We start from the raw sequence: 25267 nt of genomic DNA, 5'->3' as shown, positions 1-25267 counted from the left end.
TCTTCCCTGTCATACAGGGTTGCTATGAGTTAGCATCAACTAGACGGCAATGGGTTTTGGTTTTATTGTAGAGATAAGACAGCTATGTGCTAGAAAAGTCTATAATCCCTCAATAAATATTAAATAAAATAAATTTTACAGCATATAAATGAATGGTTCAAAGTTAGAAGCTGCAATCTTCCCTTCTCAGACTACATCTATTTCTATCCCTTATTTAAAATACTAACCTTTCATGTTGGGTTTCCATGTTTACAAAATAAACACATACACACAGCATTTTCATTACTTTGAACTTTGAGTCTCTACGCTCAGCCTCCTTAGTCTTATAGGGACTGGGAAGCTAGCCTGATGAGCAATGTATAGACCATGTTCTTATGCACGAATCAATTTCTTCAACCTCTAGTTAAAAGCAATGCCAACAGGTTTCACCAATCTCAGATAAAAAGAGATTGGCTGTACTGGACATTTCCCCTAATACTTCTTTTCCATCCCTAGATCACAAGTCCAGGGATGTTATGCCCTTCTTCCACTATCTCTTTGAAAGATGCAGTTGGTCCATATGTACACTGCTAAACACACTTCAATTGTCTCTCTTTCTCATCAACTGCTTTATTGACTTCCAATTCCCTCCATGTCTCTAGACCTTATAAAAAAGCCCATTGCCACCAGTCCATTCTGACTCACAGCGAGTAGTCCATTCTGCCTCACAGTGAGTATATAGAGGGTTTTTGAGGCCAAATATTTTTATAGCAGATGACCTCATATTTAGCCTGTGAAGTGATTGGTGACTCTGAACCCTCACCTCGTGGTTAGCAACCCAACACTCATCCAACAAGTGTGAATCAAACTTCCACAGGAGGATGGCTCTTGGAGGGCAGAACGCCAGCTAATCTGTACTGTGCCCCAACAAGCGTTGCATATTTCCAAGACAACTTTTATCACCAAGGTTTTGAGTCTTGAAGATAATCTTGAGGATTGGAGCATCAGAAATGAGACTCAAAGTATTTCTCAGCCTCAAGGCTCTGATATGTAGCGCCTGAGCCAACATCATCTCAGGTATCTAGGGGAATTAGTAGGAGAAGGTCCAGTATCCATGTTCCATCTCTCCCTTCATGTCCCCTTAGAAAATCCATTCTCAGTCCTGGAAGAAGTTGATTCCAAGAATATATAGATATTCTTGACTTGGGGTTCTCAGAAGATCGTATAGCCGTAGGGGAGGCTCTCCACACTGATGCCAGCCACAGCTGCATACAGTGCAGGCACCACTAACTCTGGTACTTGCAACACAGCCTTGTCATCTGCAGTTCTTGCCACAGCTTCTAGGCGCAAGCGCAGCTCTCTAGGTGAGGGACGGCTGTCCTCACTCCAGCGCCAGCAGGATTTCATAAGATTATACCTGGATGGGAAACCAGAGAAACTGACTGACTCACCAAGGCAAATACCTGAGTAGCATTCCTCCTCTCCCAACAAATGTTAACCGAAAAAAGCCTGCAAGTCCAGTTCTTTCACTACTTCTTTCTGCAGCGTCTCTCGGATACTAAGGGCATTCCTTTATCGTCTTCTTAATATCACCTAATTAACACTTCGATCTCAAAATGCATGGTCAGGCTTTCTACTCCCATAGAGAATCACAGTCTAACAGGGGCATTCTACCCTCTCCTACAGGGTTGCTTTGAACTGGACCCAAGCCAATGACAATGAGTTTGCTTTGAGTGTTGGGAGCTGCATGGAGGACTGACTTTAGAAGTGTCCTGAGGAACTTGACGGTATCAAACGTAGATTCCTGATACAAGTTCAGTGGTTGCCCCGACAATGTATGTATGTGTGTGTTGTGCGTATCAAATATGATATAAAAGCACATATGTTACTGTATGGCTGTCCATTCACCTATGGGGTCATCCAGACCGTTTTAAAAAAGCAAGATTGCTAAAGGTGCAAAAACAGTCGTGATATGAGAACAGAGCAGGCCATTCAAAGTCACTTACATGGCATGTGTACAGCTGCTGGGTCTCTTCATGATTTTCCTTCTCTGGAGGTACTGCAGGATCCTGGTAGGAGGGACTTCAGGATACGGCGGGGCACCTGCCAGTAAGGAAAGGACGAAAGGATCAGCAAGGCCATTAGACTGAAACTACAACTTAACACGACACTCCATCCTCCTGGGGTAAGTGCCTTCAAAAGATCCAGCCACGGGAAATACACTAGAAATAGTGTGGCTACTGCCTGCAGGTGTGGTCTAGAGAGTGTTTTCCCAAAGTGAGAGATACTACCTCTTGTTTGGCCCTGGAACTACCCAGGTGACTGCAAGAGCAGAGACCTCCATTTTTATCCTGGATGGTGAGCTATGGAGAGTATTGGTGTTTTCCATTGCTAGGGGAATGCTGGGATTTTTTGGTTTTGTTTTTGTTTTTCCTGAGAAGGGGTGGTAGGGTAAATAAGTTTTGGACATATGGTACTTGGAGGATTTAAAATAAAAATGATCTGGTGATGGGTACATGGAGAATGATAAATTAGGGAAATTCTGGGTCTTTGGAAAAATAATGAAAAAACATAAAGGGAGGAAGAAAATCTGCCCCCAAGCCCCAAATGTGGATAGGTACAGTGGTTTCTCAGTCAAATGCATCATTTAGTCTGTAGACAACATTGTTAGGTACCAAGCCTGAGCTTTTTTTTTCAGTGAAAAACCACTCTGGGGATTATTACTTGGGTTGGCCAACATCCCTTGGTAGTTTGAGGGGGAAAGGAAAGAAGTAGAAAATAAAAAAGGAAGGCAGACAGTAAGAATAACAAGTTAGAAAGGGAATCATCACTTTATCAGACTTATCTCGGGAATCAGGCTTGGATTTCATGTCAGTTCAATTCAAACTTCACAGAGGGTATTAACAGCCCTTCCCAGATAAACCTATTTGCGTATTTGTAGACAAAGTACAGCCTGTGTTGGAGCCCTGGTGGCACAGTGTGTGGAGTGCTCAATTGCTAACTGAAAAGTTAGTGGTTCAAAGCCACCAGCCACTCCATGGAGGAAAGATGTGGTAGTCTGCTTCTATGGAAGATTTAAAGTTTTGGAAACCCCATGGGGTAGGTCTTTCAGAATCTATCAGAATTTACCAGAATCAACTCAGTAACGATTGGTTTGGGTTTTGGAACACACTCTTTTTGGGGTCATCCTTACCTAAAGTCACCATCTCATAGAGGAGGATGCCAAAGGACCAGCTGAAAAAGAAACAAATACATATAGTCCTCCTTAAGGAGTCTTTTGGCAAGTGCCGCATAAAGATGGAAAATTGAACGTTAAGTGTCTGATAAAATAAGTAAAGCCCATTAGATGAATTTTCAGCCAATCTCCTTAGACTATAATCTCTTTGCGAACAAGATCTATGTCTCCTTTCTTCTATATTTCATGATAATTCTTCCTTGCTAAATTCCTAGCCTTTATTTTTAGCAGAAAGGCAAATAAGCTTATCATTTATTGACTATATCTTCAGAATATCCAATTGCCCAAATCTAGATTGGGGGAGGAGGGGTGAAGGGGAGTGGAGAAATAGGAACAGAACAAGCTTTATAAATCATTACATATATAGCAATATATTTGGGAGATATGTATATTTCTTGTGTAATCTCAGCATTAGTGAGTAATATTTTCTAATGAGGTTTATCACTCTCAGATTTCTATTGAAAAACCAGTATCAGTGAAGTAAAGCAACAGCAGTGGAAGTCTCTTAAGTGATTGACCATATTAAGTACCTCCTATATTTCCTCTGTGGCCTGGGACATTCATGGGCATGGAGTACTCTTTCCCACTCTAACTTTCCAACTCTACTTAGAATCATCCTAAACTTGGGTAAAAATAAAATGCACTATGGATGGTATTTACACAAGAAATACCACATATAACTGTTTTGCAGGCCACTACTTACTCAAAAGGTAGGTAAGTAAGTGTACATCAACATATTCTAAGTAAAAATAAAATATTGAAGTTATGTATATTTATTTTTCTGTTAATAAATTTGACTTAGTTGACCTTTTGATTAAGTGGGCCAACCTACTTAAATAAGAGGACCTCGACTGAACTCAGTTGCCAAGTATCAGGATGACTGATGCTTGCTTTTGCTTTTCTATTGTTATGGATCAAGTTGTGCTCTCCTTTCTCCTGTGTGTTGAAATTCTAGCCCTATACATATGGATGTAATTTTGTTTGGGAACAGCTTTCTTTCTTATGTTTATTAAGTCATGCCAGTGTAGGTTGGGTTCTAAACCTAAGCACTCTTTAGCTATAAAGAGCAGCCTAGATAGAGACAAGCAAGCACAATGGGGGGAAGGCAGATATCATAGGAACAGCACCAAGGAAACAGGCTACAGATGCTGAGGCAAGGACAGACCAAGAAAGGCTTTCCTTGGAGCCAGTGCCCTGAATTTGGACTTCTAACCTCCCACACTGTGAGAAAATAAATATTTGTCCTTATAGTCACCCATTTGTGGTATTCCATTATGGTAGCACTAAGAAACTAGCGCACCTATTAAAGGCTACTCATCTAACAAAGAAGGAATAGTTTTAAAAGGCCCTAAAGAGAACTGGGATCACATACTGAATATCAATTCTGTCACACAAAATTTCAGCTTGAAAGTATGTCTGACTTTTACATAAAAAAAAATTAATTGGTAGGTTTAATTGACAATAAACGCAATCATGTTTTCCAACCAGAAGACGCCCAGATCACGAAGGGAGGAAGTCCAAAGGGCTGGGACAAACCGTACACATCGCCTCTGATGCCAGCAGGTCTCAAGAGAAGGCGTTCTGGGGCAAGCCATTTGAGAGCTATGGTTCGAGTAGGGGAGATGGCCCCTCGGGCATGGACTTCATAAGCCAGGCCTAGCCCGCAGAGCTTGGCCGTGAGATCACACTGGATCAGGATATTCCTGGCTGCCACATCCCCATGGAATAAATGCTTATCCTGGAGGTATTCCTGTTAAGATAAAATCAACGATAGATTACCTGTCTGATAGATCACCTGTCTGATAGATCACCTGTCTGAGGCTATCCTTTAGGACATGGGTGAAAATGGAGAATGGCCACCTCAGATCTCTAATTGGAGGATGATTACATCATTGCATAACTGCCAAATCACTGAGAATCCTACTCTAGCCATGTTGATACAGAACCTTAACCACTGCAGCCAATGTTACTCTCTCCTAATACCTTGGTGGTCATCACTACCAGATGTATGTTGTCAATGCACTGAAAAGCTGGATAGTGGATTGTTTTACTCATCATAAATGTGAAATGTCAGATCAAAAGATAGTCAAGAAGTGAGGAGGAGGTATATTTTAATTGACAGGAAGTACTTTTAAAAACTACTAGTAATTCTCAAACCAGGCTGCAAGTCAGATTCATTCATAACTTTTTAAAAACATAAGTTATTTGCCCTGGGTTTACTAACAAAAATTTAGGGAGAATAACCAAGTGATCTATATATTTTCAAGAAGAACCAACCAACATTTGAGAGTGACTGTGAGTGGAAGACACTGATTTACTGGAGTGAGAGAAAGACAGAGCTTTCTACTCCTGTAAAGAGGTACCATCTCAGAAACTCACAGGGGCACTTCTACCCTGTCCTATAGGACCACTATATGTTGACATTGACTCAATGGCAGTGAGTTTGGTTTTTTGGTTTTTTCCCCAATATCAAGCTTTTTAAGACATATGGAGAAGCGTAACACTGCATGTAATTAGAACTTTATAAATTATGGTCTATGATTAATAAATTCATTTTTATTCTTGCTTGAAAGGGTAAAGGTGATATTATTTTCCAATCATTGAAGATGTAAGAGGAACCAGTGACTAGTGCACTTATTTACCCACTGTTTTAGATCAAAGGAATTAAACCTTAATGAGAAGAATTCAGGAAGGTACTGACTCTGAGGTTGTTGAAAGTAAGGAAAATGGTCTGAAGTGCCTTTGTAACAGGTCGCCTGATCAAGGATCATAAACAGGGCACCTCTGTGATATAGTTCAGAAGACAATTAAATAGATTGCATTCTGATACCCTCACCTGATAAAAGAACGCACCAACCAGACCCTCCAGATCACATAAAGAATACTCATATTCACCGTGCTCCCTTCTGTGCCCCATTGGAACTTCTGCTAACACTGTCCTTTGCTCACTTCCCAAACTTTTTTTTTTTTGAAGGGGGTAGGGTACACTTTTCCCAATTCCATTTAGATTCTCGGAATATTTCACACTTCAAAATGGCAAGCTCTCTCAGAAACCTAAAGTGGCAGCTTCACCGAGGCTGGGTTTTCTATAGAAATAGCCATTTGAATTCCTACATCGTTCTGGCAAAGGTTTGTTTCTTTTCCTTCTTAAACCCTGAGCTCTTTCTCCTGCCTTTTTGTTTTATTTTCAAAGGAAGGAAGGATCACTCACTTGCCCCTTCTCATTTCTCTCCACTTACTACTTATTCATATAGAGAGCTATTTCCTATCACATTCAGTATCAAAACAAGTCTCCAACCAAACATGTGCTGAACTGGTTTTTCTTGTTTTGCTTTTTTTCAAGTATAAAATATTATGCCTTATGTGTCTGTAGCCTTTCATCCATGTCATTTTTCCCATATCTTGATCCAAGCTCCTTCTGTGTTTGCTCTTCTACTTATCCCTGCTTGTATTAGCATACTGGGAAGTTTGGGATGCCAGGTAGCTGGATATATAGTTCTCGACACTGACTTTTGACCTATAAGATTGAAGAAACTTCAAAAAACAAAAGCAAACCATAGTATTCCTTCTAAAAGCCGCACATAGACTTGTTTCTGCTTGACATGACCAACCACATATGCTATCTAAACCATAACTAAAAGCAATTCATCAGGCTTGAGTTTCTGCCTGCTAACCTCTGTTCATTTTCTTTATCCTATCTTCAGCATAGAAGGATACAAATATTTGAAATGTGGCATTGTGTTACAGGCTACCAAGAAAACTCCCCTCCACATACTGCCATTTCCCCCAGCTTTACCAGAGCCAGAAGGACTTGCTTCCCAATGTGATACACTTGTCTTTCTGTGAGGTCATAAAGAAGGCCATCCATGGTCATCACATCCTGAGCAGAAAGAAGAACACAACATCATATCAAAGTGATACAGAGAGTTTCAAGATATAAGTAAACAAATCCCATGACCATCTGAAAGGTAGACTTAAAAGCTAAAACATGAATATAAAGAAATAAGGACTGATGTTCAGGGACACCAGGTTAGATATGGAAAGGATAATGAATCACTGGACTGGAGGATGTACAAAGATGTGGACGAATAGCAGAATAAGTGAAATAAACAGAACAGTGGCTAAGAAAGACAAGTATATAACAAGACTATCCACTTGATAAACCAGCAATTTTTCCTGTGTGTATGTATGTGTGTGTGGCATACACAAAGGAAAAGATGAGCACATAAACTCAACATGTCTTTACTAAACGCCTAGCGATGCTGAAGGAGTCCTGCTAATGTAGTAGCTACATGTTGGGCTACGATCTGCATGGTCACCAGTTCAAAACCACCAGCAGCTCCGGGCTTTCTACTCCCATAAACAGTTAGAGTCTCTACAGTAGTAGTAGTATCTATGCCTGAGTGAGCAAAATAAGCAGGGCTGCTTCCATCTGGAGCTTACAATGTGGTCGACTCGTGTGACAGCATCAAATTAGCACACATCAGTATGTGATGTCACGAAGGTGCATGTGAGAGTACTCAGAGAGCGCCCGATGGAGGAGGAGGGTTGTCATTTTGGAGAAACAACGCTGTTGATGAGTTCTTAAAGATGAGAAGGCACTAACGATGAAAAGAAGAACGAGAGAAGAGTTTGGTGTATCTCGAGAGGTTTGTTGAAATGATCTGAAACAGAAAACTTGTTTTGAGAATCTGAAGGAAGTTACTATAATTGGCACACAGAACCCATTACAGAAGAACAACCTCTTGAAATGGGTTTAAATGCCGAAAGACTCACATGCCCTCCTATTGGTGTCACTGAATCAACGATAACAGCAAGGCCCCCTTTCCAGGCATTACAATAATCAGTGTGTTGAGGAGGCTTAATGAATATTAAGCTGGCCTGTGAGCAAGTGAGAAGCGAACTAGGAAACAGGTAGCACTTTAGTAAAAGGAATTGATTTGATGGCACCAAACAACAATAATTATAGGAGCCCCAGTGCTGCTGTGGGTTAGGCATTGGGCTGCTAACTGCAAAGTCAGCAGTTCAAACCCACCAGCCACTCCTTCAGAGATGGATGAGGCTGTCTGCTTCCATGAATATTTAGTCTCAAAAAATGTGGATGCGAAGAGTCAAAATCAACTTGACTCACTTTGAAAGTGAGTCAAGGAAAACTGTTAGGAACAAGACTTGCACTAGAGACTATAACTTTCTGTACATTTAAAAAATTTTAAATGTACATTTGAAAGGTTGAACTGCCCCAGAGTGCGAAGAAGCAGACCAAATTTGGAGGTCACGGCTCTTCGGTTCGGATCCCAGCTTTGAGAGTGCCCAGTGAATGGTGGCTTGGGACTATCATATAGTTGCTATTCTCTCTTTACTTTTCAATAAAAGGTCATAGTCTCGCAGACATGATTCTGCCTTTGTGAATAAGCATTATTGAAAGTTTTGTCTTATCGCCAACCCTCATTGTTTGTGTAAGTAGTATCCAGCCAGTCATTTAAGGTTTGGATCCGTACAGGTCAGCAATCCATTTATTTTGGTCCTAAAAGTTGTCCTTCATAGGCTCTCTATGAGTTGGCATTGCCTCGATGAAAGGGAGGGTTTCTGTTGTTTCTAATGGATAGAATGACCACATGTCCCTGAGTTGATTTCTAATGTTCCCCCGTGAGAGGATCATGACATCTCTAAAATGGCCCAGGGATATATGTAAACTATAGATGTATAAATGGATTGTGAGCTTTCACTCAACTGTAGTCCGAATTTAAGAACGTTTCGTTCTTGTGGGGTGGCTCTACTTGATAATTGCCCTGATAAAGAGACCACTAAAGATATGGGTGCTATAGTAAAGCATGGTAGAGAAATCAGATGGTGCCCGGTTTTCAGACAGTGAACTAATGTAGTTGTAGTTAGGTTGAAATTTAATACCTTATCACTTCTTCTCCCTTTTGACACATTTTAAATTTGTTCCAGTTTTTATTATTTTCTGTTATCTTTTTAACTGAGGTTTTTCTATATTTTGTTTTGTTATTGTTCGTTTTTTGTTTTGTTTTGTTTTTGTATGATTTTCTTTAGATGAAATCCAGGAGAGATAAATCGATGGAGAAAGGAATAGGATTCAGTTTCTTGGGGTTGTGGCAGGGGAGGTTGGGGAGAAATTGGGAGTGAATAATAATGAGTACAGGAAGATACAAATGTTCTAAAATTGATTATGGTGCTGATCGCACAACTCTTTTTAATGTCTTTAAACTGTTGGTCTGTATGATATGTGAATCATGTGTCAAAGAAACTTAGAATTTTAAAATAAATATGTAAACGCACATTTGTAGTACAAAACTTTAATAATGGAATTAGCTCTGTGATAGTAGGGTTATGTTTGTTACAGGGTGGACGATACACTACCAGTAGCTACGACAACAGAAGCAGGGTGATTGTAACAGCAGTTATGCTGTGCATGATTAGCATGAACTCAGAGCCATCGAGTCGATTCTGATCGCAGTAACCCGGTAGGACAGCAGAGAGCTGCCCCTCTGGGTTTCTGAGAGTGTAGCTCTTTCTAGGAAAAGAAAATATCATCTTTCTTTTGAGAAGGACCTGGTGGTTTCAAACTTCTGACCTTGTTGTTAGCAGCCCAAGGAGTAAACCATTATGTCACCAGGGTTAGCAGCTACCCTTTTATGAGTTCATATTGCGAACCAATCACTATTATGTTTTAATGTGCATAGTTCCTTTTCATTTTTAATGTCTGTATTATTAGTGTTATACAGATTCAGAAAGGGCATTAGCCAAGGCGACATAACTAGTAGATCGAGCTAATGGTCCATGCTATAAATCTGTCTTACCCAATACAGTAGCCAGTAGCTTGCCAATGGACTATTTCAAATCAAATACATTTTTCAGTCATTTTATTGGGGGCTTTTACCATTCTTTTCACAATCCGTGCATACATATATCGTGTCAAGCACATTTGTACATATGTTGCTATCATCATTTTCAAAGCATTTTCTTTCTACTTGAGCCCTTGATATCAGCTCATTTTTTCCTCCCTTCCTCCCGCCTTCCCTCCCTCCCTCCCTTCCTCATTAACCCTTGATAATTTTTAAATTATTGTTATTTTCATATCTTACATCATCCGCTGTCTCTCTTCACCCACTTTTCTGTTGTTTGTCCCCAGGAGGGGTGGGGAAGGGAGGTATCTGTTGAACATTGTGATCAAAAATCAAATACATTTTAAAATTCAGTTTCTCAGACCACTTAAGTGGTCAACAGTCACATGTGACTAGTGGCTACTATTTGGAAAGAGCAAATATAGAACATCTCTGTCATCCCAGAAATTATATTAGACATTGACTCCACACATTATATTAGACATTCACTGCTCACATTACTTGCCAGGCTTATAGACAGTGAAGTCCACTCTATCCCTAACCCTAACCCCTCGACATCTCACCCGGCGACAAGTCCAGAGAAAGCTGAGCAGGTCTCCCTGGGCCACGTCTTCGAGCACCATGTAAAGTGGCAGCCTTTCAGTGCAGCAGCCCTCCAGCTGCACCAGGTGCTGGTGATGCCCTAGGTACTGATGGAACTGGATTCGCCCTAAGAAGTCCTGCACCTCCTGGAGCCCAGCTGATTCTGCGGAAGACAGGAGAGGCATGGGGCCGTGAGCAATCAAAGCACCACCAAAGAGCGAGAGACATGGAGCTGGAAGGAACCTCTGATGGGAATTCTCAAGGAGATGGGAATTTCCAGAAGAAGCCAAGTATGGGAAAATAGAGTTCATAGAAAAGGCACCAATTATAAGAAGATCATATCCCAAATTCCACTGATCCTGTGTCAGAGATTGCAAAGAATCATAGATCTTAGAACTGGGCAGACCTGCGTCTGCCTACATACATGGTAAATTGACATTAAAATATCATCATCACTGTCTAGCATTTTTGATGAATATTCTTATCTATCCTTATCTCCCACAATTACTGATCCACATCATGGGATCGGCAAGAAATGTAGTATTAGGGAAAAGCTAGTAAGTGATGAAGAAAAATACACAACTTCAAGATCCTATTTCAAATAGTGTTCAATATGGAGAACTCAGTTCTAACAACAAATATCACCCACTTCATTCCAAGTATTTTTCTAGGCATGAAGAATAGGTGAAATCTGAATTTCCATGAAGATTACTTTCCAGTAGTATGGAATAGTAAGCAGGCAACAATGCATCAGATGGAGATTATTACAGAGAAAACTAGCATGCCAGGGTGAGCTAAAAGACAAAAACCCAAGAAGGGCATTTCTGTCCACACACTGTTCGCTTCCCCTGTATGTAATTGTGACGACAACTCTTTGTTGATTGGCATCTTCATGGTCACCAAACCGTTTAGCATTTACTGACAGAGGCTCAGAGTTACAGAGCAAAAGAGGGAAGGGGAGTCTTGCTCTTCTTGTTTTACCTCGTAAGGCCTTGAGTACAACCCTCTTGGACTTAGCGGGGTCCCCAGTGTGCATCTGGGCTCGATAGATGGCTCCACAGCTACCATGGTGGATCTGCTCCAGCACATCAGAGAGGTGTTCCCTGGGCACCTGCAGCTTAGCCAGAGCAGGTGTGGTGACTCGTAAGAGGCCTTCCACTGACGTCTCAAGTCGCACAAACTCATTTCTTCCCCGACCTTCTGCTTCCCAGCTTAGGCCCCTCGATGGAGGAGGCATGGGGCTAGTGCCTAGAATAAAGAGATGAAACCAACCAGTGTCTCCCTGTCCTTGGAACTCCAAGAAAGCAGAGCCAGAACTACCTTCCAAAGGAGTTCCATCCTTCAGCAATCTCTTTTCTGGCCAATAAGAAAATGGCTTTCCATGGTTCCATGTGAACAAACTCCATCCCAACCTTGTAACATTCCCATTACTTCTAGACTAACACAAGATGGGCTTTAGAAGGTAGTAATGGCATTTTCTTTTAGTCTTCCTCGGGATTATTTTTCCATATATTTCATGACTATAGTATGGAGATATTTAAAGAAATTGCTGAATAGCTATCCAAACCATATGTCCCTGAAGATGATGGTAGCTACCAGTGGGTATCATCATTTATGTCAATGAAATGGCTTCCACTGCGAGAGAGGAGTTATGGAAAGGTAGTCAGCTCCAAGCTGTGGTTATTTATTCTTGGTCCTTCAAGTGGTCCCCAAAGCCAAACTATTTCTTTTGTAAGGTTGCAGTCAACAAAGTCTTTGGCTAATTTCCACATTCTAAATCAGAACGGACTCTTCTTGAATCAGGAAAGAAAGTCTAATTCCTATTGAATTGCCATTCATTCGTTCATTCTTTCAACAAATATTACCTACTCCATGCCAGGCACTGTTCCAGGTAGAGGAATAGGCAAAGTCCAGATTCTCATGATGATTACTCATGATGATATGAGAGAGGAAGCAGATAATATATTAGGCAACTCGTGTTATGGAAGAAATAGCACAGGATAAGTGGATAAGAAGTGGCGGTGATACTGTTTTATCTTTGAAGGTCAGAAAAGGCTACTATGATAAAGTGACAGTCATGCTGGTACCAGGAAGGAAACTGTGCAAAAGGGAGCAAGAATCACAAAGACTTGGAGAAAGGATTGGTAAACTTGGTAGATTTGAGAATGAGCAAGGAAGGCCGTGTAGGAGCTTATGCTCCTGTCCGAACTGGGAGCTGTACCTTGGAGTCCAGAGGTATCTTGTTGCGCTCTTTGTCCTCTGATATAGAGCCACAGGATGACCCCAAGAAGGATGAGGAAGACACCAACCAGGAGGGTGGGGACAATGATAACCTCATATTGCTGTTCCCGGACAACTAGGTAGGCAGGAAAGATTTTTTTTTTCAGAGCATTAAAACACCTGACATACAGCTCACACAATTTACACCTCTTCCGCTCTACTTCCGTGTCATGAGCCACTGTGGGAAGCAACTCTACAGTGCCCTTGTTTCTTAGCCCCCAGATCGCTTTCCTTAACCGTGTAGCTCTGAGATGACTTGTCTGACTGAGACAGACGGGGCAGCTGCCGAATCTCTGGTTGTTACTTGCTCCTTCCTTTAAGGACAATGGCCCCTAGATCCCATTCTTTTAAATCACTACTATTACATTTTTAGGAGAAATAAAATAATCCTCTTTCCAGCACCTTTCATGACAGTATTCCAGGATCTATATCCTTAAATGCACAGCCATTTGGAGGGTCTGTACTTACCACACAGTTTGTCACTGAGACTGCATTCCAGAAGCACCCGTGCCATCCCCTTTTCATCTCCTATTGCTGCAGGGCTGCCTGCTTCCCCACTAGACGCACGGAGACGGCACCGGCTGAGTGATTCCCAGGGCTTGAGTGGTTCTGAAAACAATCAAAGTGGAATGCATAGCATGTTTAAATGCCTGTACAAACTAGTCATTAAGTACATTGCTGTCTGGACTCTCTGAACCATTCATTCATTTCTATCCATCTACTTGATATTCAGGCTGGGAGATTTCCCCACTACCCACCTCCCACACCCCAGCCTTGACTCTTCTGTACTATTCAGCAAGTAGAGGACTTATGTGATCTGACCCATTCATTCCATTGTTAGAAAATTATTGTAAAACCAATATCTACCTGCTCCCCACCCCCACATCCAGGGCTCTTGCACCTATACTGAAGTACATATTTTTCAACTGCTTGACTAACTACACTCCCTTAGTTCATATGGCTACCTCTTCTTTCACCACAGTCTTTTTTTTTTTTGAGATTAAACAGGCAAGTTTTATTATCAAATGTAACAATTCTACAAAAATTCAGTAGTATTGTAGGAAGTATTACTGCCTAGCAGAGCTTCAGGCAGATAGCACTTAGAGGCATCACATATAAAGAATTTCTTTCTGATCTTAAGTGCCATTTTTACACAAATGGTTTTCTTTTTGCTTTTTGTCTTCCCTAATGAAGTTAGAGGAAGGGCCACTGCAAGTCAGCTGAAGAGGGCAATGTTTGGCTCTCCACTCGAGGTGTTCATCAAAAAGAATGCTAACTAAGTGAAAATAGCAGCCACAGAAATATGCATCGCATTGCATCCAAGCAAAGAACAATTGAGTAACTTAAAAAAAAATATGTGCACTTAATCAAATCCCATTTTCTCTTTGGAATTACATGAGGCAGTAGTACTAACTAGCTGGTGTCTAATATTGCACTTTTGTAGCATTCACCACAGTCTTTGAGATAGTTTTTCTTAATTTTCTTCAGCTGTGCATGACTTGAGAAGACCCTGCTGATGTAGTGGTTACTCTTTGGGCTGCTAACCGCAAGATAAGCAGTTTGAAACCACCAGTACCTCGGTGGGAGAAAGACAAGGCTTTCTACTCTGGTAAAGAGCTACATCCTATGCCCTCCTCACCATCAGTTTTAGGTCACTTATTGTTCTATTGTCCCTGGGCTCATCGGCTCCCGCTTCCTTTCCAGCCCTTAGGAGGGCATGGGATGCCTGATGGAGCTTGATCAAGTGCAATGTAGCCAAGAGGAACTAATGAAAGCTGAATGAATATTGAATATGAAAGTGGGACAAGAGGAGAATAAAAGCAAATAGAGGAAAGAACTAGGAAGCAAAGGGCATTTATAGAGGTCTAAATACAGGCATGTACAAATGTAAATATATTTATAATAATGATAAGGATGTGGATCTATGTACATATATTTATATGCTAAGTATTAAGGTAGCAGATGGACATTGGGCATCTAGTCAAGTACTCCCTCAGCACAAGAACTTTTTTTTTTCTAATAACCTGGCATTCTGTTATGCTCACCTTCCCAACAGGATCACTGAAGATAAAATGGATGCATAAGCAAATGTGGTGAAGAAAGCTGATGGTGCCCAGCTATCAAAAGATATAGCATCTGGAGTCTTAAAGGCTTGAAGATAAACAAGCAACCATCTAGCTGAGAATCAACAAAGCCCACATGGAAGAAGCACACCACCCTGTGTGATCATGAGGTGTCGGTGGGACCAGGTATCAGGCATCATAGAACCAGATCAAAAAATCATATCAATGTGAATGAGGGAGAGTCAGACAATTGGACATCCCCTTACAGAAGGGTCACAAGGAAGAGATGAGCCAGTCAGAGTGCAGTATAGCACCGATGAAACATACAACTTTCCTCTAGTCCTTTAATGCTTCCTCCCCCACACTATCATGACCCCAATTCTACCTTACAAATCTGGCTAGACCAGAGCATGTACACTGGTACAGATAAGAAGAGCTCACAACAAAGGGAATCCAGGACAGATAAACCCCTCAGGACCAATAATGAAAGTAGTGATACCAGGAGCATAAGGGGAAAGTGGAGAATGGGGCAACCGATCACAGTGATTGACATATAACACCCCCTCCCCCCCCAGGGGGATGAACAACAGAAAAGTGGGTGACGGGAGACAGCGGAATATGTAAGACATGAAAATAATAATAATTTATAATGTATCAAGGGTTCATGAGAGAAGGACGGAGGGGAAGGGAGGGAGAAAATGAGGAGCTGATGCCAAGGGCTCAAGTAGAAAGAAAATATTTTGAAAAGGATGATGGCAACATATGTACAAATATGCTTGACACAATTGATGTATATATGGATTGTGATAAAAGTCATAACAACCCCCAATAAAATGATTTTTTTTTAAGAAAGAAAGAAAAATATATACAAGGGGGACTAAATCCTGCCTGAGAGTCATGGAATCCTTCTGAGGCAATGACGCTTCCGTTGGCAGCAGTGGGAGACGGAGACGTCCAATAGTGCATCCATCTGACTTTGTCATGAAAACAGAGCCATTTAAATATTTCTGGAATAAAGAGTTTAATGTCAGAATTAGATCTCCTATAAGTACAGAAGGATCTGGAAAAGTAAAGGTCTGAAAGAGGAGTCAGAGGAACGGAGAAGTAGGCACTTAGTACTTCAGCCTGAGCACTGGTGTGGGTGGGAAGGCCGAAGCTCGCAGGGAAGTTTGAGAAGTTGTGTCTGTCTGCCCACGTTAGACGGTGAGAGACTGGGATTTCTTCTGGAGATGATGAAATGTTGTAAATCAACTGCAACGATGGTGGCATATAGTCTGTGACTATACTAAAAAACAATTGTATATTTTAAATGGGCAACATGTATGTTATGTGAATTGTATCTCAACAAAATTCTTTTAGAAGAAAAGAAAGAAAGAAAGAATTTCAGCCTCAGAAACTCACAGGGGCAGTTCTACTCTGTTTGATAGCTTTGCCTGGCTCAGAATTGGCCTGATGGCAGTGAGATTGTTTTTGTTTGGGTGTACCCACTTATGGGTTAGACAAACATTTAATTTTCATTTTTATACAAAGTCAAGTAAGGGATAAATAGTTGGCAGACTTCAAGAGGGGCAAGTTGTGCCTCTGCTTTCTTCCTGCGAAGCATCTCTCCTCTACACCCTCAGCCAATGGACAACCCCACTCCTCAATAAAACCATCTAGTTAGGTAGCTCTGAGGTTGAGGCGCTGCCCCTGCAAACCACACGTAGACATACAACACGTTTTTGGATTGAAAGGAGTATCGGGAACAAACGATCTTCCCTTTGTCTCTTTTAAGTAAAAAGACAATGTATAATAATGGTTTCAAAATCTAGTCACAAAAAGGCGCGCCATAAAAATCGTTCTCTTGAGTTGGCCTATCAGTAGACTTAGGAGTACTTCCTCTTGAGTGGTGCTCAGGCCATAACCGACAAGCAAACTGGATTAGAATGGAAATCACCGGTGGGTCTTTACTCAGCACCCCTTTCCAGTTGCACCTTTTCTGGAGAAAACAGTTTTCTTTCTGTTTCTGTCCTCTGAAGACCTTTTCCATAGGGGCATGGGCCCTGGCCACAGTTCAGTTCCACCCAGTGCTTACCTACAGATTGTCTGAAACAGTTCAATGCCGTGGGCAGTGGAGGCAAAAGGTATATAAAAGACCTGTGATTAGAAAGTTTGAGGGGATCGATGCATAGAGGAAAAACTTCTAGAAAGAACAGAACTATTAAAAAACACACTTCGAGAGAAATATTTATTTGGGTCGGGCCAGTGGTTTATCAGCTCAGGGTTTCTTAACCTGGTCATGACTGACATTTTGAGGCAGATAATTCCTGTGCTGTGCATGATAGTATGTTGAACAGCATCCCTGGTCTTTACACCCTCATCCCAGTTGTGACAACTGTTTCCAGACATGACCAAATCTTCCTGCGTAGGGGGGACAGGGCAAAATTTTTCCCAGTGCAGAACCACAAAAAAAAAAAAAAAAAATCGTTCTCTTTACTGGTGCAATGAGAGACACAGAGACCAATGGAACAGAATAGAGAATCTAGAAATAAAACCCATCCAAATATACTCAGCCAGTTTTCCACAAAGGATCAAAACATATTAAATGGGGAAGACATAGCCCACCAAATGGTGCTGGCATGACTGGATTTCTTTTTGTGGAAGGAAGACAGAATCTGTACCTTATTCCAGATGAAGAAATGAACACAGAGTGGCTGAAAGGCCTGAATATAAACCCTAGTACTATAAAGATCATGAACCAAAACAGTAGGGACACACATAAGGGCCCTAACACAAGCATTAACACACCATCAAGCATATATACACATATATCAAAAGTGTTTTGATACATACCCACACACATACAATACACACAAAAGATTTCACCAAAAATGCAAAAAGGAAGCTGGCAGACAGGGAACAACTTTTTTGGCAATGACATAATAGACAAGGGACTAATCTCTGCCATCCCTGGAAAACTACAACACTTCCACAAGAAAATGGTGAATAACCCAATTTTTAAAGGGGGCAGAGGACATGAACAGACAGATTGCCATTTGGGAGGCAGCCAATCATATGAAGAAATGCTCATGATCACGAGCCATCCAAGAGATGCAAATCAAAACCACATGGAGCTAGCACCTCACCCCAGCACTGATGGCAAAGTTCAAAAGAGCAAAAGGCAGCAAATGCAGGAGAGAGTGCTTGTGAGATGGCTCATCAGCACTCACTGTGGAAAGTGATATGGTGCTTCCTCAGACAACTAGGAGTAGAAGAACCATCGGACCAGGCAAGACTGCTTGGTTCCCAACCAAAATAAGAACACAGCACCAGTCGCTATACACACACCTATATGTTTTCTGCAGGGCTATTCACAATAGCAAAAAGAAGATAACAATCTACCTGCCTCTGGATGGAAGCATAGATAAAGACTCTTTGGTACATACACACACTGGAATACTACACATCGCTAAAGAATAATGATGAAACTATGAAGCACCTGATAATTTAGATGGACTTTGAGGATATTGTGCTGAGTGAACTTAGTCTAAACCAAAAAGCCAAATTTATATTACTGGAGACCAGTAATATAAAATTTTCCATGCAAAAAAATTAAAAAACAGACGTTGTTGGTTACCAGGACAGAATGGAAGATGGGGCAAAGCAATAGGCCAGAGGTCGGACAGGTGTTAAAGTTCGGGGAAGAGGAAAATAATATACTACAAGTAAGTGAGAGATGTGGTGGAGAGCAGGTGAAGGGACACCAAGCAAGCCATTGGGAGGTTGCTGAGTTATTTAAAATAGTGAATGCAAAAATGTTGATCAGATATGTAAACCCCCATCTAATGTACAATTTTAAAAATTTTGTTCCCTTTGGCATGGAAACCTGTTCTTGATTTTTTTTTAATAACAGTGATCTCCTACTGTTTTGGCCTTTTATTTTTGACCACTTTCACTCAACATACTATCCTCAAAGTCCATCTATGTTATGAGGTACTTCATAGGATCAGCATTATTTTTAGTGATACATAGTATTCCATTGTGTATACATACCAAAGATTCTTTATCCATAGAAAGTGACAAAATAAATCATTATCTATTCAAGTTTTAAATTTTTGGATCAGCATATATATTTTTAGATCTTTCTCCTATTACATCCTTCTATAGCTATCTAGTTCCCATTTTTCTCTGAGAGACTGTATTACTAGCTTTCTCCATATCTGGCCCTATATCTTTTATGGGCATCACATGTTAAGTCTATATAATCGGCGAGATCGCTGAAATGGGATTTGAAGTGAAATGAATTTGAAAGGAAATCTGGTTCTTCCTCTCTGAAGAGGACTGGCAGTTATTGCTCCTCCACTTAGCTGTTGACTCCATATTTCATCCTTGCTTGATGAAATTGTCCCCTAGTTCTGGGATCTTCAGAGTTTCCTTCTGTAATTTAATGGACCTAAAATAAAATACAATGATTTTCTGCTGCCTCAGTTTTGAACTGTTGACCTTGTGGTTAACAGCCCAACGTGTAACCACTATGCCACCAGCACTCCTCATCGCATTATCTCAATATAATAAAGGTATAATAATATGTATACAAGGTGGTATAGTGGATGCATGTTGGGCTGATAACTACAAGGTCAGCATTCAAATCCATCAGCCATTCTGTGGGACAAAGGTGAGGCTTTCTGCCCCTATAAAGAGTTACCATCTCAGAAAACCACAGGGGCAGTTTCATCCTATCATGTAGGGTCACTGTGAGTGGAGGCAACTCGGTGGCAGTGGGTTGAGTTGAGTTTTCTGGAGGTGATACTAAATATGTGAATTGGTTTCTTAGTAATTTGATATAAAGATAAAATAAAACACCAGCTTCTATGATATCATACTATATTGTACTAGTAATTGTTGATAGATACTAGTAATCATTGGTACTAACTATTGGTACTAAAAGCCTCAGGGTTGGTTCTTGGGGCAGAGCCTGTGCATACCATAAATAGGTTAAAAAAGATTTAACATATTAAAAACTCTAGCCTCATCCCATTTCCCTTTCTTCCTGAAGCTTTGTGATCTTGCACATGGTGCTTATTAAAAACAACCCCCTTACCACCCAGAAGAGGGACTAGTATGTTGTCAGCTGACAGAAGCTCAAGTAAACAGAGCAGCTGCCTAGAGAAGAAAAATTATGGAGGAGAGAGAAAAATTCTGATCTAGAGGTGTGCACACAATCAAGGACAAGCCCGCAAATCGTGAAACAGCAAAGTTCATCTTCTCTAATTTATACATCAAGACAGCCAGGAGAAAGTATCCATAATCTTATGGACAAAGAGAGAGAGAAAGATTACATGCTGAGAAACTATGAAAAGGTGAACCAGACGCCCACCCCAAACCCACTGCCATCAAGTCATTCCGACTACAGCAGGCCTCGAGTGGGTTTCTGAGATTGGGGATCTTCTTCATAAGCACCCACAGCCTTGTGCTCCTCCCAGGGAGTGGCCGATGGGTTGGAATTGTGGCTGGCAGTCCATTAACTAACCCCCAGCAACAACAGGGCCCTTGAGTGAAAGGACGCCTGGGAAATACAGCATTAGTTCCACCAAGAGAATACAGAGCTATTTGCACATCTCTTTCCGCCATTTTTATTCTTCTCGCTTCTTGAGCCCCTGCAACACATTATCAGATATCATTATTTCCATTTGGAAACCAGCCAGTTTAACAAGCTTGGCTCTCTGGGGAGTAGGTCCATGATCATAATCTCTCTCCCCAAAGCACACGTGAAGAAAGGGTCGGTCAGAAGTCAGCTCCGCCTGGCAAGCTCTGCCCAGAAATCAAACTACAAACCCACTAACACATACCGACCCAATCAAACCAACTGCCCTGCCAGCGGAGTCTGGATCAGGGCGCCCCTACAAGACAGAGTAAAGCTGCCCCGTAGGGTGCTCAAGCTGACAAAGCTTTATGAGTGCAAACTGCCACATTGTTATCCCTTGGGGCACTATCTAGTGGGTTTAAGCCACTGACCTTTCTCTTAGCCGCTCAGGGCTTAAGTACTTTGCTACCAGGGCTTGTGAAACATACTGAAGGAAGTAATTTGAAGTCGATATGTACATATATCTCCAATTAGAACTGCTCATAGTGCGCCGCACTTAACTACAGGCACAAAGCCAAGCACCTACACCCAATGACTCAGGACCAAGCTTATAACCTTGCCTATGGTTACTTAGTTACTAACAGAGAATTCAACTGTTGGCAGAGAAGCTGTCCTTTAATACACTGTAACCATTTACTGCATTTCCTGAGCCATCCTCTGTTGTATTGGTGCCTTTAGTGGTTTGAATCAGCTACACCTATGGCTCAATGAAATTAAAAGCTGGAATGAGAAGCCCGCCCGAGGTACACAGTGCCGGGGCCCACTCAATGAAATTATTTTCTAGATGTCTGTACAATAACATTTTTCTAATAATTGTAATATTTCTAGAGACATATAGAACACTCCATATGAGTTAGGATTTTAGAAGTAAATACACTACACATAGTGACTTATCCAGGAAAGCCCACATGGAAAACTACTTACTGGACCCTCCCAAGTTCTTATACCATTAGATTCTCATATTCCTTTATAACAACAATACTTCTTTCTAAATCACATTCTCCTTGCAAATGATACATAATTCCACATGTTTTTTGACTCATTGGAACCCTCTAGGACAGGGTAGAACTGCCCTCTGTAAGTTTTTGAGACTTGAACTCTTTACAAGAGTAGAAAACCTTGCCGTTCTCCCTCTGAATGGCTGGATGTTTCGAACTACTGGCCTTGAGGATTGCCCCCCCAACATGTAATTCACTAGGCACCGTGAGTGTAAGTCAGAATCCACTTGATGGTGAATTTGGATTGTGGTTCCCACGTGATTTTAGCTGTGCACTCCATGTGGAGAAAACCATGCTTTTTTGCCACATTGCTAGCTAGCATCATTCTTCCAATGGTTGCATTCTAACCTATCTGACCATTACAAGAATGGGTATTACAACAATATGACTAATACTCCTTCAGCCATATCATCTTCCTGATGCCGTCTTCTCTTAGCCAGACTGTAAACTTGTTAACTGTAAAACGTAGGATCACACACACAAACCATTGTGCTACAGTTATCTTTTAATACTCCATAGCATAACTAAAGTCAGCACTGCCGTCAAAGGTCTACTGAAGTTGTGAAATTCTGTTTTCACGGCAACAGTTGAAGGTTGCAAAATATGGTTTTATATAACCTGACTAAAGTTTAGAAAACATTCTAAAAGAAAAGAAAACATTCTAATGAGAGCAATAGTATTGTCTTACTTTAACGTCTTCGCAGTTGCTTCTGACTTTCTCTGAGCATCTTGAAATGTTTAGCTCCCTCCTTGAATTAAGACTGACTGTAAGAAATAGCACAATGAAGGCAACACAAACAGGAAAAAGGACAGTGAGTAGAAAGTGAAATCCATCACAAATATTTTTCAAAGCTAAAAGAAATTCATCATTACGACTAACATTGAATCAAATATGAACATCAAGTCTGTGAACGTTTAGATACACTTTCATGACACAAGCACAAGTCACACTGCATCTCTGTGTCTAGTCTATGAACACACAAAGACAGTTCTCTTTGAAATTGTGACATGAACCATTACTAGTAACATTTCTATTCAGTTTATACAACACCCCTTTCCAAAAACTACCAGCAATTTCTCCATGAGGGTCAAAAACAAAAACAAAAACGCCCTGTGCCAAAATACAACTGCAAAGAGGACTGATTAAAAATTCAGATTTGTTCTCCTGGAACCCATCTGCCTATGTGTTATGAGACATGTCTCGATTGACCGCTGATAACATCTGGCTCCATTCCAATGAAGTTGATTAAGTCTGTTCGCCTCGCCTCACCCTTAACCTTCCCACTTGCACACCCTCCAAACCTGGAACTAAAGTCACCTGGAGGGATCCCCTTTCTGTAGAAAACTAGACAGGCTGCACAGTGAGCACCAGGGAAGAATGTATTCCTCAACCAAACCAGACTAAACGGGAAGCTGTTGCCCCCAAACAAGCTCAGAGGACAGGAAGGGGCCGGGAGTTTCCAAAAAGAATGTTAAGTGGACATGCCGAGCCTGGGGAGAGAAGGGAAAACGCTACCCCACTGAGGTGACTCCAGCCACCGCCACGAGAGACATATGAACGGTTGTATGGAGAAGGAATATGCTCTGTAAACTGTCACCCAAACTACAAGTTTTAAAAAGTCATTTTTCCAGCCTTGTTTTTCTTCCGTAGATAATTGACCTATCCTGAGAGCACACTGGGGTTAAGAGCATTATCAAGAGCTGGTCTGTGGGGCAAGATGCCCAAAGCCTGGACATAAAGGGGGTAACGTGACGTAGAAGGCCCAGGACAGAGACATCTGCCTTGGCTCCGAGTCACCCACCCTCTTTTCTTACCCTGAATCCTTACCTTGGAGTTGCCAAGCAAAAACTCCCTAAAGAGAGAGAAGATGCCAAATGAGAAGCCAGGTAGCGGAGAACTGCTTAGCTCTAGAGGATTCCAGATGTATTTATCTCCGACATTCTGAAAGAAAGTCACTGCTGTCTGCTCTCAGGCCCAATAAACATAGATTGAGCATCCAGTGTGCCAGGTGCTATGGGAGGCACTTTCCCTCAAAGAAGACTAAAGTTCAGAGAGATTAGATTCAGATGTAGATTAAACTTGTTTGTTTTAAAGGCAAGTCAGCAGAGCATATTTTCATACCCTGGTTTTCTAACTACAAAAATCAATGTTTTTAAAAGTACTGTATATTCAAAAACTTAAGACTGAACAAAAATACAAAAAGTTGTGTTTGGAATTCCAGAGAATCATGGAAACTATATGATGCTGAACCAAATTTTGCCAACACACACACTACAATTTGGGAGAAAAAAATGAATGGAGACTCTACCTGTGAAGTTTTTTTAATGCTATGGAGCAAAGACTGCCTTTAAAATACATCCTGAAAATAAAAGTCAAATTAAAAAAAATTTGCCTCGTGTTCGCCAAATCCTGCCAAGCTTTATTTGGTCACCATCTGAACTCGAATCCTATTTCTAGTTTCTTCTCTTGGAGGGAAAAGATACCTGTCACCATGTGCATCCTATGGGAAGGGGTCAGGATGAAGGCAGAAATCTCCAAGAGCGCTGGGCTAGGAATCAGGATCCCAGGATCCTACCTTTCCACCAGAACAAACGTGTGAGAAGACAAGACGTGACTACATGGAGACCCCGAAGAGCGTTGGGTTTGGGTAGGTAACTTGCCTTGTGCCCTCTGCTATCTCCTGGCTCAAAGGGGGCGGGGTTACTAGAAGGAAGCCTTTTCTCCAGCTCCCTCAGACACCAAGGGATTGTGACCTATTTTTGGATCTCTACCCTCTCCCTACCTTCCCAGAGACTCTGGACCTAAAATGTACTTTGAAACCTTTTGAAAAGAGGCTCCACTATGAATCCTAACTCAAAGATGAGTTGATAATAAGACAGGGGGGTATCAACGTTCCTTGCCTCTTATTTTATCTATTTTCAAGAATTCTTAAAACCCCTGGGGCATGCAGTGAAGTACTTTGTGTACTGGCATCTCACAAAAAGTCTGCTGTCTTAGAGGACAAATGATTGCTGAACAGACAGCTCCATCTGGGGAAGCAGGATAACACTCACGGCCTCCATAAACTACAAGGGATGTGAATGTGACTACAGTGTGAACACAACGTTTTCCTTCGAGGTGTTATCGAAAATCTTTGAATTATAATTACCGTTCTATTTTTCATAACCCCAGTTCCATCCATAATCTGCCATATTCAAACCCAAAGACACAGAAATAAGCTGTCTCAAAATAAATATTCTTTTGCTGACATACACACAGCCCCCACCCACCACCCACCCTACACACACACACACACACACACACACACACACACACTGGATTATTACTCAAGAACAATTGTCCCAATTGAGGAAATGAGAGCCATCTAGGAGAGGGAAAAGCAGATTACCTCACGTCCCCTTCCCAAAATTAAATACAAAATTACCTCTGACACACCTGTGTCTTCCTTCTCCTACCTGGTGAGTCCACCCTGCAGTTGCTTCTCAGGGCTCTTCAAGCACCTGGGTCCTGCAGTGGTCAGTCACATTGTGTTTCCAAGAATCAGCCCCCCTCTTTGCAATTCATCCTGCTGGGCTTCTGCTTCTAAGGAGACTCCCAGTTCTTTCAAGGTCTCCTGGCAGTTCTGCTTCCCAAATGAAGA

General features: G+C 41.4%; 1 protein-coding gene across 2 annotated transcripts; it reads right to left on the bottom strand.

Moving 5' to 3' along the window:
- On the bottom strand, positions 1–25267 carry STYK1 (serine/threonine/tyrosine kinase 1). 2 transcript variants are annotated; one of them, XM_013008606.2, is made up of 11 exons: positions 25063–25267; positions 22315–22391; positions 13411–13551; positions 12884–13018; positions 11644–11910; positions 10644–10825; positions 7011–7094; positions 4756–4964; positions 3173–3213; positions 1986–2082; positions 1–1396 (listed from the first exon to the last, which is right to left on the bottom strand). In XM_013008606.2, exons 3-11 carry the CDS (start codon positions 13454–13456, stop codon positions 1192–1194), a joined length of 1266 nt encoding a protein of 421 aa, XP_012864060.1. In that variant the 5' UTR covers positions 13457–13551; positions 22315–22391; positions 25063–25267; the 3' UTR covers positions 1–1191. The 2 variants fall into 2 exon arrangements, with proteins under 2 accessions (XP_012864060.1, XP_045149197.1); XM_045293262.1 differs by having other exon boundaries at positions 25083–25267.

This window comes from Echinops telfairi, unplaced genomic scaffold (genome assembly GCF_000313985.2).
Source record: "Echinops telfairi isolate 266 unplaced genomic scaffold, ASM31398v2 ScPeMD7_1957;HRSCAF=2489, whole genome shotgun sequence".
NCBI classification, from domain to species: domain Eukaryota; kingdom Metazoa; phylum Chordata; class Mammalia; order Afrosoricida; family Tenrecidae; genus Echinops; species Echinops telfairi.
Note: the sequence above shows the minus strand (reverse complement) of the source record. Positions and strands in the feature narration are given on the sequence as shown.

Coding starts and splice junctions, on each gene's coding strand:
- STYK1 (XM_013008606.2), bottom strand. CDS start 13,456: ATGGCACGGGTGCTTCTGGAATGCAGTCTCAGTGACAAACTGTGTG. Junction 3,214..4,755: donor GCTGGCATCAGAGGCGATGT/GTACGGTTTGTC, acceptor TTTCTTTTTCAG/CTGGTCCTTTGGCATCCTCC. Junction 1,397..1,985: donor AGCAGCTGTACACATGCCAT/GTAAGTGACTTT, acceptor TTTCCCATCCAG/GTATAATCTTATGAAATCCT.